The sequence below is a fragment of the Taudactylus pleione genome, unplaced genomic scaffold, assembly GCF_031769625.1.
Source record: "Taudactylus pleione unplaced genomic scaffold, aTauple2 ptg000156l, whole genome shotgun sequence".
Taxonomy (NCBI): domain Eukaryota; kingdom Metazoa; phylum Chordata; class Amphibia; order Anura; family Myobatrachidae; genus Taudactylus; species Taudactylus pleione.
In genome coordinates, this window is record NW_028284558.1 from 8322415 (window position 1) to 8340836 (window position 18422).

Consider the following 18422-nt stretch of genomic DNA (forward strand, 5'->3'; position numbering starts at 1 on the left):
TGAATGTTAAGGGTCTGAACTCCCCAAATAAAAGACATCTTGTTTTGCGATACTTTACAAAGGCTAAAGTGCATGTGGTAGCTATACAGGAAACCCATTTTGCTGCCTCTTCTCCGCCTAGGCTCTCTGATCACAACTATCCTCACTACTACACTGCTAATGGGCCAGAGAAAAAGGCTGGAGTAGCCATTCTAATTTCTCGTTCTTGTATCGCCACAATTTCAATATGCAGATGTTTATGGTTGTCATTTGATCCTAATTGGCAATTTAGAAGATCAGTTAGTTACTTTGGTGTCCGTTTATGTCCCTAATACCAAGCAGGTGGCATTTGCAGATGCTTTTGTACTGTCTTGCAAAAGTACTGTAAGGGAGCGGTTATGGTTTTAGGTGATTTCAATATGGTTATTGATCAGAAAGTTGATTGATCTTCTCCCACAGTTAGGGCGAGAGTTACTTCTCAGCATGACCATTCTCGAGCCTTCAAAAAATATTAACAGAATATGATCTGTTTGACATATGGAGGGCAAAACACCCAACTGTACGGGATTATACTTTTATTTGCATGTCCACAAGTCATATTCCAGAATTAATTTAGCCCTGACAGATAAGTGGTCTTGCAACAGGCCCGAAAGGCTGCTATACTTTCTATGTCATGGTCTGACCATGCACCTCTTAGTTTGGAGTGGGTTTTGGGGGTCACCTTGTATGGCGCCTAGACCTTGACGTTTGGAAGCTTATCTTCTCTCTGATTTGGAATCCAAACAAGCCCATTCCCGTACCCTTTTTACGTATATGGAAACTAATAAACTAAAAGGTACCTCTGTTTTAAATTATTGGTGTACTTTAAAAGCAGTAGTACGAGGGACGGCTAATCAATCGGCTGTGCCTATTAAGAAGGCTAATTAACAATGACATGTTACTTTGGAAGTTCATATAAGTGATTGAGAAGAGCAACATAAACGTTCCCCTACCGATGGTACTATTTTTAAAGATCTGTTTAAGGCCAGGGATGAATGGAACCGTTTCACTTTTTGTGAGATGCATAGAAATTTATTTAGGCTGAGACCTAAGTTTTATGTTCAGGGTGATAGAGTAGGCAGTAGAATAGCCGCTGCAATAGAATCCTTACCGTTAAATAAAGCTCCCGGCCCAGATGGCTATATCATTGCTTTTTTAAAAAACTTTCAAGGAGGAATTGGCTCCAGTCCTTATGCTATTGTATAATGAAGCCTCAGACAGAGGATGTTTCCCAAGAGAAATGCTGGAGGCACAAATTATGGCACTTCCTAAACCAGGGAAGAACCCCTTATTAGTTACTAATTATAGACCAATAGCACTTTTGAATACTGATGTTAAGGTATATGCCAAATTAATAGCAAATAGGTTGAGTCCGTTAATACCCTCATTGATTAACCAAGATCAGGCTGGGTTTAATTTGGGTAGACAACCTTCGGATAACACTAGGGCTGGATTTTTAATTTGGTGGATTTATTTGCTGTATCTGGATATACATTGTTATTGCTTAAGTTGGATGCCAAACAAGCATTTGACAGACTGCATTGGGGTTATTTATCTGCTGTTCTGAGTCGGTTTGGGTTGCAAGATAGAACTTTGTCCTCTATATTGGCTCTTTATTCTAACCCTTCAGCTAATGTTTTTGCGAATGGTCTTCTCTCCTCGGCTTTCTCTATATCAAATGGCACTCGGAAAGGTTGTCCACTTTCCCCTTTGGTTATTGCGCTAGCTATAGAACCCTTGGCGGCAGCTATTAGGAAAACTGCGGCTATACAGGGTCCTCGGTTGGGAGGCTCATCTCATAAAATCTTCTTATTTGCTGACGACGTACTAATGTGTCTTACTAGCCATGAATCATCATTGCCGTCTTTATATAAAACATTGGAGGAATACTCCAGAGTGTACTATTATAAACTAAATCTGGCTGAAACAGAAGCACTCCCGATAAATTTCTCTCCTAAGCTTTTGACTAGACTCAAAGGGGTTTATAACTATGCATGGCAGGATAAGAGTCTTACTTATTTGGGGGTTCGGATTCCAAAGAGGGGGGCTGATATTGTGGCATGCAACTTCTACCCCTCTTCACTCTTAACAGCTGACTGGATTTTACAAGAAATTTCATGGTTGGGCCGAATTGCTGCTTTAAGTTAATGTACCTATTTCGTACAATTCCTAAGTTACTCCCTTTATCGCTGTTATCTAAATTTTATTGGATTTCTTTTTTTATAAAATATGTTTGGTAGTCCAAAAAACCTTGATTGCCTAGATGTATTATGTCCCTACCTAAGTCAGAGGGGGGTCTGGCATTTCCAGACCTAGAATTGTACCAGTGGGTGTGTATTATAAGAAAGTTTGGAGATTGGTTTTAGCTGGATGTCTACCATGGGTCATTTTGGAACGGAACATGTATCATCCTTTTCCATTATCCGATTTACTGTGGTTACTGCACACCTGTAAAAGCCAGTGGCCCTCTTCTTCGATGGCAATAATTGCCTCTGTGTCTGCATGGCATAAAGCTATAGCTAGATTGAATGATTTTCGACTTCCCACTACTAATCTCAGTTTGTATAGTATAGCTGTTTTAATTCCTGATTTGAAATTTGATTTCTGGGTAGCTCAGGGGCTGAATGATGTAATGTCAAATGGTGTACTGCTTCCCTTCTCCTGCATTCAAGAATTGTTCTCTGTTTCATCAAAGGATTTTTATAAATACCTACAGTTACGCCACTGGTTGCAGAGTTTACATTTGGGCTCTCAACCATTGCAGGCTACCCCAAAGTATATTTTAGATAGACTCTTCTGAGGGGGCTATAATAAAGTATATCCCGGTGGTATAGTTTATTGGTAGGTGCTTCCAAATCCGTAGCTTTTCCGGCTCTATTGAAATGGGAATTGGATCTCTCTAAGGGGTCTATTTACTAAGCAGTGTTAGGAGACAGAATGAAAAGTGATAAGGGGCCAGACACTCCGCTCCTAACTGCCACCTCACAGGCTGTGTTTGAAAAATGACAGTTGGGAGCCGATTGGCTGGCACCTTATCACTTTTCACTCTGTCTCCTAACACTGCTTAGTAAATAGACCCCTAGATATTTTACAGAAAATGATTGGAGGACTATTTTTAGACCGTGCTTCCATATTTCAAAATGTATTTCCCATGTGGAAATGTTTTATAAACTTATTCACACGATGTATTTAACTCCCGATAGGCTTCATAAAATCAATACAAATCTAATATTGAAAAAAAAACTCACTTCTAAAAACTCTCACTTTAGTTAATCTACCCCTAAGTAGCAGCTGCCATTTTACCAGTTACACTTATATTTCCGAGTTTATTTATTTGAATTAAATACCTGAGAAGAGACTGAGCCACAGACTGTATGATACCTGAGTGATGATTATCTTAGTGATGTAGCGAGTTACTCATAAATTATATTGTTATGAATATAGGTCAAACAATGAATACCCAGAAATCCCCCCATCCCGACAGTCTGAGGACCTCAGAGATGGGGCTAGATCATGTCTTTGTACGCAGTGGCTGTACGATAATATGCTATTGCCGCAGGATAAGTCTTGTGTAAATAGTCGCCTCTTGCCAGCTTCTCTGATCTGCGTGAACATCGGTCATAGAAGCTACCATCAGGTTACTCAGAATGGCTGGGAAATTCATGCTGCTGAAGCCAGTGAAGCATACTAACCTACTCTACTGAAATGGTCGGGAGCCTCCCAAAAATCATGTGGTGCTCCCGACCACACGGAAGACTGGGCAAGTCTCCCGGAACTGACCACCGCCAGCCCACACCCCCCATTGCCACCCGCACTCAACCCGTGACTGCCCACTTACTGCGCAAAAGTTGTCAGTCAGGGGGGAAAGACGCAATTCACGCTGAATCGCGTCATGGCATCGTAGCCCCGCCCCCAGGTTACAGTGCCTGTATTATTGGCTCTGTACAGCGGGGGGTGGGGCCACAATGACGCGATTGAGCCACCACCCCCTTCTGCATTGCCCACCCGCTGTGACAAGAGAGCCAACCTGGCCTCCCCCATCTGGGAGGGGGCAGCCTAAAAGTCGGTAGAAATGCAGTGAAGCTGCATCCCACTGGGTTCAGCATGACCAGAAAAGAGGGCCGACACACCCACATTTTCTGTAACATTTTCTGTCAATCATGCTGTAACGTTTGGGGCACTGCAGCATCCTGCAGTTGGAGCCTCATCCCCTCGTGGCATTGATTCGCTGATCTAAAGAGGGGTAGCAGTCGGGAAGCCGATGGACGTAATCCCGACCACCGGCTTCCCAACTGTCTAATCCCTGCAGGAGTCTAATGACAGGTGTCGAAATCCCGACGCCTGCCATTAGACCTAAACCGGGAGCCCATCACCCGGCTTACCGATCAAAGGTAAGCTGGGCGCCAGGTGCGGACAGCCATGGGAAGGGAGGGTTAGGTTAGGGGCTCCTGGGGGGGACTTAGGGTTAGGCACCCCTGCGGGAGGTTAGGGTTAGGCTAGGGAAGGGGGGTTTAGGGTTAGGCACCCCCGGAAGGTTAGAGTTAGGCACCCCCCCAGGTTTAGGCGGCAGGGAAGGGGGGGTTAGGTCTAGTCACTTAGAGGGGGGAATTAGGGTTAGACACTGGGAGGGGCGAGGCACCCCTAAGGGAGGGTTAGGGGGTAGAATAGGTTTAGTAAATACTTACCCTTGGACGATCTGGATTTTCACCCCTGCCGGGCGGCCGCTGTCGGGATTTGAACTGCCGGCCATGCGGCTGATGGTAAATCATACTGATTCCCTAGAGAGTGGGGGTGGGACCAATATCACTTTGGCCCCACCTCCTCTTCATAGATCCGAGAATAATCACACAAATTACACGTTCCCTCCTCCATCAGCTACCTGCTTCATCTCCCCTCCGAGAGAACATGAATGCTATATACAGTATATAGGGCCTGATTCAGAGATGTACGCTAATGCCGCCACTGCTGCATCTTTGTTTGCAGATGCTGAGTAATGTGATGAGACGCCCTCCTGCAGCTTTGCAAATACAAGCATCTGGGTACGAAGACGCAGCATTGGTTGCAGGTCCTTTGATTATTGGTCATCTGAGTCACGCTACGGTCGCACAGAATGGCCATGTGTACCGAGATGCCGGGGCCATGTGTACTGTATACGGGATCGCAGATGCCGGCTGTGACACTACCCGAAAATGGTTGCGACACACCTGCATTCTTTGCTAGCACTCTGCGTTACCTCTCTAAATGCTCCCTGACTGTCAATCACACTGAGAGTAAAAAGTATCTGCAAGCAACTACGGTAATGTACCTTGACATATATGCAGTGCGACATAGAAGCATGTGCAGTTTACCGATAATTGCTCAACTGTGAAAATATCGGCATAGTGTACAACTCTGTAACAGGGCATATGCACATGAGAAAAAGCGTATTCACATGTTTATGTTCAGTCAGATGCAGTGCCGTAACAGGGCTTCCGAGCGCCCTGTGACACCCTCCCCGGGACCATGACACCATAACATTGCGCAGGGCCGCCAGCACCAGCAGTTTACCAGACCGCAGCCGGCTTACTAGCTTATGCTAATGTAAGAATCCACACGTGTATTTAGAAAAACCATGCGACTGCATGTGGATGCCCTATCCTGTTTTTCTGCATTTGGACTTGCACCCGCTCCATGCTGGGTGCAAAAGATCCATCAGAAAAAGGCGCCCCCATCTCTGTCCGCACGCTATGATTGAGCATGAAAGGCGGCCTACACACCCACGACACTCCTCAGATGGCACGCCTACTGGATGGAACAGATCCGTGTGTTCGCAAGATCGTCGCCCAGTCATAGCCCAGAATTTCCTAATTTACGGATAGTGTGCTCCGTTGGAGGATGGATCAGTACGCAAGCACTAGAGAACTCTCTTTGTAGGCTTCAGTCTGATTTAGCGCAGGCACAGTCATCGATTTCTTTCTTTGGTGCATGCGCAGTATGCTGAAATCCACAAGATCCATCCGCATTCAGAATCTTGCCCAGTGTCTTCAGCTATTGTATTAATAAATATAAACGTATTTAAATACAAACATCTGTTGTTTTCTCCAATGGACATAAAATGAGAATCTTCTTTCTGCAGGAGCCCAAACGTACATGTTAATTAAGTAACACAAATACTGTAGATGGACGACGTGACTTATATAACATATAAATAATACTAATAAATCAGAAGTGACTAAATAGTGCTGCTCATAGTCTTGCTCTTAAGTCTATTGAGAGACTGGGTATTGAGGGATGGGGGGGGCATTGCCAAATCCAGGAGGCGTGGCCACTTCCTCTCCAAAAGAGAAACCCTGAAAATTACTACGCGCTGCACCGCACTTGTCCCACTCAGCAGCTGTCCCTGGCCCCTGTCGGGCCCCTCCAACAGGACTGGGTCATAAGAACCTGCTCCTCACCACTCATAGGGTCCCACAAGATATATTTCCTCCTTAAAGTTGAGTCTGCCGATGTATGGATGTCTACTCCCTGACTGCACTAGATCTCCAATTGCTAGCCACTATTCCGACCCTCCAGGCATAAGGTGACATAAGTCACTGATGCGCAAATTGTTTATACTGCTAAACATTTTTCATGTGCCTGCATAGTAAGAAGATGCAGGCTTTATGCAACCATACAGACATATGTCCAAAGCATACATACTTGTCTACTTTTGAAAAAGTGTTTCAGGGAGATTGTGAAAGTGACACCTATGAGCGCAGCGGTAAAGTGGGCGTTTACTGCTACATCTGTGAGGCGTGTCATAAAATTGACTTACATCTAACTGTAAATGAGCCCCAAAGCAGTTAGTAAGATCTATTTGTTAAGGAAAACACACTGATACTTTTTAGAAAACGCATGCAGCCATAGGGATCATTGTGCATTATAACCAATGCAGGGAAATTATACTAATTATCCCATTTGAATGTACAGTCAGGTCCATAAATATTGGGACATTGACAGAATTTTCATATTTTGGCCTCTGTTCACCACCACAATGGCTTTGAAATGAAACAAACAAGATGTGATTTAACTGCAGACTTTCAGATTTAATTTGAGGGTAATTACATCCAAATCAGGTGAACGGTGTAGGAATTACAACGGTTTCTATATGTGCCTCCCACTTTTTAAGCGGCTAAAAGTAATGGGACAAACTAAACAATCCTAAATCTAACTTTCACTTTTTAATACTTTGTTGCAAATCCTTTGCAGGCAATTACAGCCTGAAGTCTGGAATGCATAGACATCACCAGACGCTGACTTTCATCCCTAGTGATGGTCTGCCAGGCCTCTACTGCAAATGTCTTCAGTTCCTGCCTGTTCTTGGGGCATTTTCCCTTCAGTTTTGTCTTCATCAAGTGAAATGCATGCTCAGTCGGATTCAGGTCAGGGGATTGACTTGGCCATTGCATAGCATTCCACTTTTTAGCCTTAAAAAACTCTTTGGTTGCTTTTGCAGTATGCTTCGGGTCATTGTCCATCTGCACTGTGAAGCGCCGTCCAATGAGTTCTGAAGCATTTGACTGAATATGAGCATATAATATTGCCTGAAACACTTCAGAATTCATTCTGCTGCCTTTGTCAGCAGTCACATCATCAATAAATACAAGGGAACCAGTTCCATTGGCAGCCATACATGCCCACGCCATGACACTACCACCACCATGCTTCAATGATGAGGTGGTATGTTTTGGATCAAGAGCAGTTCCTTTCCTTCTCCATACTCTTCTCTTCCCATCACTCTGGTACAAGTTGATCTTTGTCTCATCTGTCCATAGGATGTTGTTCCAGAACTGTAATGGCTTTTTTAGATGTTGTTTGGCAAACTCTAATCTGGTCTTCCTGTTTTTGTGGCTCACCAATGGTTTGCATCTTGTGGTGAACCCTATATATTTACTCTTGTGAAGTCTTCTCTTGATTGTTGACTTTGACACATATACATCTACCCCCTGGAGAGTGTTCTTGATTTGGCCAACTGTTGTGAAGGGGTTTTTCTTCACCAGGGAAATAATTCTTTTGTCATCCACCACAGTTGTTTTCCATGGTCTTCCGGGTCTTTTGGTGTTGCTGAGCTCTCTGGTGCGTTCTTTCTTTTTAGGAATGTCCCAAACAGTTGATTTGGCCACACCTAATGTTTTTGCTATCTCTCTGATGGATTTGTTTTGATTTTTCAGTCTAATGATGGCTTGCTTCACTGATAGTGACAGCTTTTTGGATCTCATATTGAGAGTTGACAGCAACTGATTCCATCCAAATGCAAATGTCACACCTAGAATCAACTCCAGACCTTTTACCTGCTTAATTGATAATGAAATAACGAGGGAATAGCCCACACCTGTCCATGAAATAGCTTTTGAGTTGATAGTCCCATTACTTTTGGCCCCTTAAAAAGTGGGAGGCACATATTGAAACTGGTGTAATTCCTACACCGTTCACCCGATTTGGATGTAATTACCCTCAAATGAAATCTGAAAGTCTGCAGTTAAAGCACATCTTGTTTGTTTCATTTCAAAATCATTGAGGTGGTGAATAGAGGCCAAAATCTGAAAATTCTGTCGATGTCCCAATATTTATGGACCTGACTGTATATATATCCGGGGGGTTTTATATAACAGCTTCGTAATGGGGGTAAGGTGCAATCAGGGAGATTGCTAGACTCTTCAGGGAGACAGGGAGATTGCTACTGCTTCAGGGAGTCTCCCTGACAATGTACAATATTTTGCCATTGTCATTGTATTATCAGAGCATACAGTACCTGCATTTGAACTTCTGAAACTGTCATATTAGAAAATAACCAATCCAATTTATTATTCAGTATATTGGGTCTCAACCAAAATTTATAGTTTTCAATTCATCTAATGTGGTCAAGTTTTCTTTCAAGTGTTCTACAGTATTATATGCTTGCCGTAATTTACTGTTATTACATGCAGTGTTTTCACATATGGAATGCCTGTAATAATGATGTGCTGACGTTAGGAAAAGCGCTACTTCACGTTTTCTGATTATAAAGTTTGTAATAGGTGCTTCCCAATATTTATATTTTGCAGTACATTTTATATCATAGTTACTCAGAAAGCGTAGAGCGCAAGCTATGTATTGTCAGGTGATACAAACGTCAACTACCCAGAAGTGTCTTATTTTAAGGTCTGTGTGGGCACATTGTTACTATAGCTAAACCACTGGGGAATGTACAGTTCAAGGAGTGAAATGACATTCAGAGGTGCATGTACAATCCCCACTGTAACATTTCCCACCCACGTCACCTTGATACAATTATGAGTGATGTACTAATGTAATTGTGCCAGATTTACATGATTATGATTAGAGTTCCGGAAAATGTACAAAGGAGCTGATTTTTTCCAGTAGCCAGAACAGTGTGTGGGAGATTCCCCTACGGATATGAGCTGCAGTGTCGACCAGCTGAGTAATCCACTTTTACATCAGCCTAGAGCTTACACACTTGGTGTGGTGTACCTTTTATATTATTATCATTATTATTACTTATTTATTTGCCTGCCACAAACAAAAAATGTATAGATATACATTTTATGGGGGTTAGCTTAATGTTAGTAGCACATCTAGCTGCAGGATGTACAGTAAACTTAAATGTAAAATGCACAAGCTGATTTAGCGTTATGACAGGCCTGTGGCCTAAACAAATCTGAATGCAGTGTAAAAATGAATGTGTGCATAGCACACAGAGCATGCCACCTGCATGCAAAACAATATTTGTACTTGCACTACAGGTAGTGCAACATGGTTTAATTGGCTGCATATTCTGCACCCAGGTAAAATGGGCACCTAAATCAGCCCTGTGATGTTTTAAACTTTTTTGTTTTACAATGTTACAATTCAAATTTATATGCATACTTGCCAACTCTCCCTCGTTGTCAGGGAGACTCCCTGAAATAGTAGCAATCTCCCTGTCTCCCTGAAGTGTCTAGCAATCTCCCTGATTGCATCGTATCCCCATTATGAAGCTATTATGTTAAAAAAGTCAGAGATATTTACATATATTAGAATGGGATCATTAGTATTATTTCTCTGCATTGGTTATAAGGCACAATGATCCCTATGGCTACATGTATTTTCTGAAAAGTATCAGTGTGTTTTCATCAACAAGTAGATCTTACTAGCTGGTTTGGGGCTCATTTGCATTTGGATGTAAATCAGGTTTATGGCACGTCGCTCAGATGTATCAGTACACGCCCACTTTACCACCACGCTCATAGGTGTTACTATCACAATCTCCCTGAAACACTTTTTCAAAAGTAGGCAAGTATGATCTATATGGATTATTTATTATGATGACACTGAAATATATTTTACAGCACTACTTAAAATGCTGATACTACATAAAAAATTAGTATGTATTAGGAAAATTTATTATAGAAACATGCGTACCGAGATTACATAACACTTCATATATGTATTTTTAGGAGTAGAATGAATACAGTAAAACTTTTTTTACTACATAGTTAGAGATGTAAGCATCTGCTGTTACTCCTGTTAGGATCTGTTGTGCAGGGGCGTAACTAGATATTTGGGCCACAATGTACCACCAAATGGTGAAAAATTATTATAACACATGTAACTTTGACAAGGAAGCTGGGCTCCCATCAGCTCCAGGCCCCATAGCAGCTGCACCCCTGGCACCTATGGTAGTTAAGCCTATGCTCTAAATTCCTCTTTTGCTAATTTATTAATCAGTGAAATATAATTTGATCGCCTTCTAACTCAATGCTAGGAATCCATGAGGAAAATTAAAAACGAAAACAGAGGGACACCACATACTGCTCCTTATGGAGTCTCATCACAGATGTCAGGCCAAGAAGCCTGCCAGTAACTAACCATTACAGAGCGACTTCCCTCTTATGAGACAGAGCATGGGAAAGCCCTCTGGTCAGTAATGGTTAGACCTGTGTGTGGTCCAACGCCAATGTATTTTCTTGATACAATGATGTTCATTGATACTTTTTATCAACAAACCTTATTGTATCACTGAACCTCATTGAAGCTTGTCAGAACTCTGGATCTAGCCATGCTGGGGGATTTCCTGTTATTGACTGTCCTATACCAGCACTAGCTGCAGTAATCAATCCAGGTTGTGACTTACTGGCTCAATTGGATCCCCCTCATGGGGTGGGGAAGTATGCTGTGGTTTTAAAAAATAAAATGTATTTAAAACTTTTTTATGATGATAAATGGTGTCTCCGGCATATATTAAAACCTATATTGATGCACTTTAAACATATCTTCCTGTGGACATGATGATGTGTTATTGTGAGTTGCACATATCGTAAGATGAATGTAATTTTCTTGCGGCAGGCCACTTATATCTTCTCTTATGTGTACAAAGCTGAATGAGCTTCATAAGGTGTGTGATGATAACAGTTTGAATGACTGTGTGCCCTTTGGTTTCTAGGGCACTACTACAGAGACAGATGTAAACAAAAGACGACTAAGTTCATACAAAATCTCCATGGATTTGCTGGAAGATCCAACTGTGAGACAAAGGGCTTTAAGCATTGCTACTATCCTAACAAATACAATGGAAGGTAGGAAGCTTATTAAGTGACATTGACATAAAAAAAAAATCTATAGTTTTCTAGTACAAAATAAACCTGTGTATAACAGATTGCTGTAGCTGGATTAATCACAATTTTGAGTAGCAGGGTCGTAACAAGGAATGTGCTACCGTTGCCGTCGCCCAGGGCTCAAGTATGATGGGGTGGCAAGGTCCAGAGCCATAACAGGGCTTATATGCGCCCTGTGCTTGGTAAGTACAGTGCTGACTGAAGCATCCTGAGATTGCGCCAATCAGTGGCACACAGACACTCCGCCGGCACTGCAAGAGTGATACTGGCTGCAGGGTGTCGTTCTAAGCAACCTACTTGCCAGAAGCAAGGGCTGTGGAGCAGTAACAGCGCTGCCCACAGAGTCCTGCACTTTGTACAGCGGCACCGGTCACACACCCCTAGTTACGGCCCTGGTAAGGTCTATGGCTACCGTTTACAGCTTGTACAGGGCCTATCCATGTCCATCTTCCCGCTCCCCTGGTGCTTGTTGTGTGATGTCAGGGACAGCAGTGTTAAGTAGAGCAAACTGTCTCCAAAACAAATGTACGCAAGTTCAAGGTTGTTACATCTCATTTCAGAACTTGAAGAGTCAAGACAACAGAAGTGCCCTCCATGCTGGTATAAATTTGCTAATTGCTTTCTAATCTGGGACTGCAGTGATCTTTGGCTGAGAATTAAAGACATTGTAAAACTGATTGTGATGGACCCATTTGTAGACCTGGCTATTACCATCTGCATTGTCCTAAACACTATTTTCATGGCCATGGAGCATGCCCACATGACTAAGGATTTCATTAATGTTCTTTCTGTCGGAAATCAGGTGGGTTCTCCAAATATAAATCAGCCCTAAATAAATAATGAAGGATAAAACACAATTTACTCATGTATATTAGCACATTATATGATTACTGATTTATTTTGTCTCTTACTTTGTTAGTATCTCTGTGCAGTCCGCACAGTTATCCGATGATTCAACAAAGGGAGAGTTGTTCAATGGCATGGCATGAGCATGCAGTGCATAGTCACTACTATCTAGCATGTATAATTAGTATGAGCTATGGCAGCACACTCTATGGGGCCTATTTTAAAAGGATAAAAAGTTTAAAGTAATCTTTTCTCTGCCGTTTACTGCGCCTAAGACCACCTACCTCATTTTGCCTGTTTATATTCGAAAATTGAAATTGTGAAAATCTTAAGTGGATTTCTACGTAGTCAGACTTTTTAACTCTCCCCATGGTTTTCAATGGGTTGGGTAAGGGATGCCGGCACTCAGGATCCCGGTGGTCAAAATCCCGACACCGGCATCCTGACAGGGTTGGGATACCAACACCTGCTGGTCAGTATCCTAACCCTTCTCCTACCCCTAACCCTCCCTACCTGGTGCCTAAACCTAACCTCCCCCCTAGTGCTCACACCCAACCTCCCCCTAGTGCCTAACCACTAACCCTAACCCTGCTACTTACCTTCGAGATGCTGGCACCGGGATTCTGACAGGTGCTGGTATCCCCTTTGCCTGGATATTGTATCCCTTTTCAAAAGCACAAAGAAATAAAAGAAAATTGACATTCAGGAGCCACCAACAGCTAGTGTGCGTGTGTGTGTACATATGTGCGTGTGTGTGTGTGTAAATAACAACAAATACAAATTATTCAACCCCCCAAAAAAATATGAAATGCATTTTAAAAAAAGATATCCTTGCCAAAACAGAGTAATAAAACAGGTAAACAGTAAACAAATCTCCAAAAGGAATGTATATTTCTTGCTACATTGGTGATTGTCCTATTGGCTTCAGTTATAGTTCTTACCTCTTTGGCATCATTGCAATAAGCATTCATAATAATTTAATGACTCGACTGATTTTAATGATAATAGTAGAATGTCACGGTTTGATAATGTTAAGTACACTTTTATCTTTTTTTAAAAGGTTGAAAATGGGTAGAGTGTAGTTAAGAAAATTTCTGGTGGTATTTGGTAAAAATGATAAACAGTGGTAAAGCAGTACAATGTTTGCAGAGTACCCTACAGCACACTGTTATACAATAAATTGGCAGAAAAACAACAATATCCTCCTTTTGTGGAAGACGCAATATGAACACACCACTTTGATCCTTGTTAAATATTCTCCTAAATGCAATCTTGATGTATCATAAAAATGTTTCATGTTCATAATAGATCTTGTCTTAGCCATGTAAAAGCACTGAATCTTAATCATTCAATATTATAAACTGCACTTTTTATTGCATTTCTAGGTTTTTACTGGAATCTTTACAGCAGAAATGTTTTTTAAGCTGATCGCGTTGCATCCTTACTATTATTTCCAGGAAGGCTGGAATATCTTTGATGGAATTATTGTGAGTCTTAGTTTAATGGAACTTGGGCTTTCAACAACCGGAGGATTCACAGTACTTCGATCCTTTAGATTGGTAATTTAAGATGTATAATATCATTGGTTTTGAATGTTGGTAGGTTTTGAATGTAGTAGTTTTGTTCACTTTATATACATTGCACAGTAGAGTTAACTACACTATGCAACAAATATGAAAGTGGAGTAAAGATAAAACAGACTATACAGTGGATGTCTATATTTTTTTTTACTACAGAACACTGAAACAGTTTCACATCTTACTTTGTCTTTTATTCATGGTTGAATTAGGTTCCTATAATTATACAGTCATTGTATGTATGTACATATTCAGTATTAGGTTTTTTTTTACATTGTGCTTCTCAGGTTATGTGTCACTTCACATATAACATTCTTCTTTTGATTTTAATTTTTTTTTCTACTTTTGTCATGAAACCTTCAGTAATATATTAACTGTAAGAATCTGCTGTAGCATCTCTGTGTACTGATGGAAGGTGCAATGTTTTGGAGTATACTTCTATGTCCCACATGAACATAAGATGACAAGATGTTATTTTTGTTTTTTTATGTAAATTAGTTATTTGTAATCTTTAGGAGTTTTAACTTAAACTATCCTTATCATATGACATGTATGTTCGTCTTTATTAGCCTAATTTAATGCATAAATTATTAAATTATTAAATTTTTTCAGCTCCGTGTCTTCAAGTTGGCAAAATCATGGCCAACACTCAATATGCTGATCAAGATCATTGGCAATTCCGTGGGAGCTTTGGGAAACTTGACCTTGGTGTTGGCCATCATCGTGTTTATCTTTGCTGTGGTCGGCATGCAGCTATTTGGTAAAAGCTATAAGGAATGTGTCTGTAAAATTTCTGCAGACTGTGAGCTTCCTCGCTGGCACATGAATGACTTCTTCCATTCATTCTTGATTGTTTTCCGAGTGCTGTGTGGAGAATGGATCGAGACCATGTGGGACTGTATGGAGGTGGCCGGACAATCTATGTGCCTCTTGGTGTTCATGTTAGTCATGGTAATTGGAAATCTAGTGGTATGTTAACATTTTATATTTACTACACACACATATATGGGTTGTGCTGAAGCAACTTTGATACAATTTAGAAGAGAGTTAAACTTGTGTTTTAAAGAAGTGGATGCCTACTTTCATCCATAAATGGCTGAATGTTTTGCCAATCATCTTGTTATCTATAAGGGATATAGTCAAATGGATGGAGATATTAATACTCAGAAAGAAAGACAATAAGGTCCACTGTCCTCAGTGTAAGCTTAGCACATGGCATCTATGATAATGCTGGTGGTAGCTCTGCCCGCGGCTGGCAGCATCATTTTCATTTCTAGTCTGCGTCTAATGATTGTAAAATTTAACAGTGGCTAGTTTCAATTCTATCCTTCAGGGGAGACCAGAACAAGTTACCAGTTGGCTTCGTAATGTTATCACATATATACGTATATTGGAGATGTTAAGAAGAAGTACATATGTTGACCGTCCATTTAACAACATTGTATGCCTGCATTTCCTTTGCTCCCAATAGACATTTTCCATGACACCTTCCTGTTGTAAAAATGTAGTTCCTTAAGTTTGAATACAGCTAGTATACTGTGGTCTAATACAATTCCAGTGCTGTTACCTGACTAGAGCTTTGCTTGACTATATAAACTACTGTAGGACTTTGTTTAACCCACGATGAAATGCAAAATCCATAAAATTGTATAAAAATACTGCAGGACTCGAGGTCAGAGCAGCTGTGGAATCCACAATTTAGGAAAAATATCAGAATAATGTTAAAATGGTTTGCTCTGACCCACGGATTACACTGCTGCTCATGTAAACTCCTAACATAAGAATCAGTAGTCAGTAATCCTAGTGCCAGTAGTATTTATAAAGCAATTTTCTTGCAACACATCGATCAAAAACCCAATCTGAGAGAGTTACTTAAAAACACTAATTTGAAATGCGCCATCACAATGGACAGGTAAGACATATTTATAGAGTTAAATGCATGGAGTCCTATGATTAGAACTAAATTGCAACTTTGCTTAATGTATTATAGCTTATTGCTTTAGTAATATTGCAGTAATTATAGTGTATCATGTATTTTTTGTAAGTATTTGATTTAATTTTTGGTTGTAATTATAGGTGCTGAATTTGTTCTTGGCCTTACTCTTGAGCTCGTTTAGTTCTGACAATCTCTCCGCTACGGATGACGACAGTGAACTGAATAATCTTCAGATTGCAGTTGGCAGGATCCAGAGGGGAGTGGCATACATTAAGAAATGCTTGCACGATTTTTTTCAAAAATTGTTTTTGAGAACTAAAAATGATGTGGATGAAAGGAAGCAGCTTGAAGAGCTGAAACTGACACGCAATAATGGCGTCTTTAGCAATGTTGTGGTGGAAAATATCAAAGAACAAGGTTATCCTCAAGACTTAAGTGGAACCACAAGTGGGATAGGCTGCAGTGTGGAGAAATATGGAGGTGATGAGAGAGAATATATGGCTGTTGGCAACAACCAGTGCCTCACGGTAGCCGTGCCTATTGCTGCTGGGGAGTCGGACTTTGAGAACCCAAATACTGAAGACATCAGCAGTGAGTCTGACCTCGAGGAGGGTAAAGAGGTAAGTTTTCCAAAAACTTACTGTTTAATATATATAATGTAATGGGATGTTTTAAATATATTTCTCTGTGTTAATGTGTATTTTATATATATATATATATATATATATATATATTTTATATATATATGTGCCAATAATGAATGCATATTTCACAAGTAAATTAAAAGGATATAAAAACCTTGTGGGTTTAAGTGTACAGTATGTGTTGTACGCAGGCCCGCTGAGAGCCGCGGCGGGCCCGGGTAATAGGGGGTGTGGCCTAATCGCAGGAGGCGTGGACACGCCCCCTTCCCAAAAACAAAAAAAGATTTGCAGCACCGCTTCGCGGCGCTGCGTGCTTTGGAGGGGGGCGCTCTGGGCCCCCTCAGCCCTGCTCAAAGCCAGGGGGGGCGCGATCGACTTGCTATAATTTGCATATGCATACAGTTATGACTTTTTAGTGAACCATTTTACACCTGCAATTTGGGGAGCAAACACTTTCAGCTCTGTATCAGGCTCTGTATGTGCAAAATATCAATACAACTGCTATTATTTACTAGATGCACTCTCCAATAGACTTTGTAGCTACCATTTGCTTATGGTGCAGTGTCTCCTTCTTTGAAGGCAAGTATATACAGTAGTTCTTCTACCTATGGGCATTGACCACCAGCCTGTCACATACCCAACAAAAACATCATCATAAATGTACATACACACAGGTTGTTAAAAAAGGCCACCTGCAGTGGTAGACTTAAGAGAAGGTGAATAAAGCTTGAGTAGACTTTAACATTGTCATCAAAAGATCACTATAGGGATCACACAGTCAGTGCTCACAGCACTGATTTAAAATTTTAGTTAGTCAGTGTACTCCATGATTTCCTTCCAGAATTTGAAGACCGCTTAGTACAGTACAGTGTTTAAAGTGATATATTGTTAAGTCTTGTGAGGTCAGCGTACCACTGTTGGTTGAATAATTATTATACCTTGTCCATAGAGTAACCCATGAGTCTGCAAACTAGCAAAATAATAAGAAAATTCTATTATGTTGGTATTATAATTTTTATATGAAAAATGCATAAAAAGTGGTCACACTAAATGTACACCAAATGCAATATTTGTTATCATTATATTTTTTTTGTCCATGTCCTTGTTACTTAATTCACGCAGTGGTAATTTGCAGAAAAATTCAATTTTGTTGACTTTTATTGCTTCCCCTTCTCACTTCTCACAGGGGTAATATCAAGTTGAAGGACTCAAGATTACAGCTCTGATGTTTGTTTTAACAAGACAGAGCAACGTGTCCACTCAAGTAATATATTTGGTTATGTTGCCGATGACTGCATGCAGCTCAGCTGTGGGCCTTACCATTCATTGCAACACAATAAAGAATATGCACAACTGTCCCAGTTGCTGAACTGTTTAACTTTACCATAGCATGGTCATGCAAGACTGGCAAACCAACCCTGTTTTGTGATGCATCAAAAGTCTTGTCTATTCACATCACAGGTTCGGCAGTTGCCACTCTCCATGGTGCTGAAATGACTAGAGCAGCATGTTGCTTTAACCAATCATATTGTCCATCAACAACCAAGTTGATGTTGCTGTCTACAGGTCGCATGCAGTAGGAGGTCAATGATGTAACAATACTTTAATAATGTGCATGCCATACTATGGGAAGACTAATTTAATTGAATGAATAATGCAAGAAATGCAAGGTGAAAATGCAAAGGGATCATGCATCATTTCTAAAAAAAAAACAAATATATATGTATATTCTTCCTGTACAGTACAACAAACAAAAGTGTTTCAGAACAAAAATGAATAAAATATACCC

The 18422-nt window shown here is 40.8% G+C and overlaps 1 protein-coding gene across 1 annotated transcript in view; it reads left to right on the top strand.

Moving 5' to 3' along the window:
• Positions 1-18422, top strand: part of LOC148521626 (sodium channel protein type 2 subunit alpha-like) — a 129568-nt gene that overhangs the window by 50139 nt on the left and 61007 nt on the right. Inside the window, 5 exon segments of the mRNA XM_088474833.1 lie at positions 11459-11591; positions 12191-12432; positions 13862-14035; positions 14666-15022; positions 16130-16609. Coding sequence (XP_088330959.1) covers positions 11459-11591; positions 12191-12432; positions 13862-14035; positions 14666-15022; positions 16130-16609 — 1386 coding nt within the window.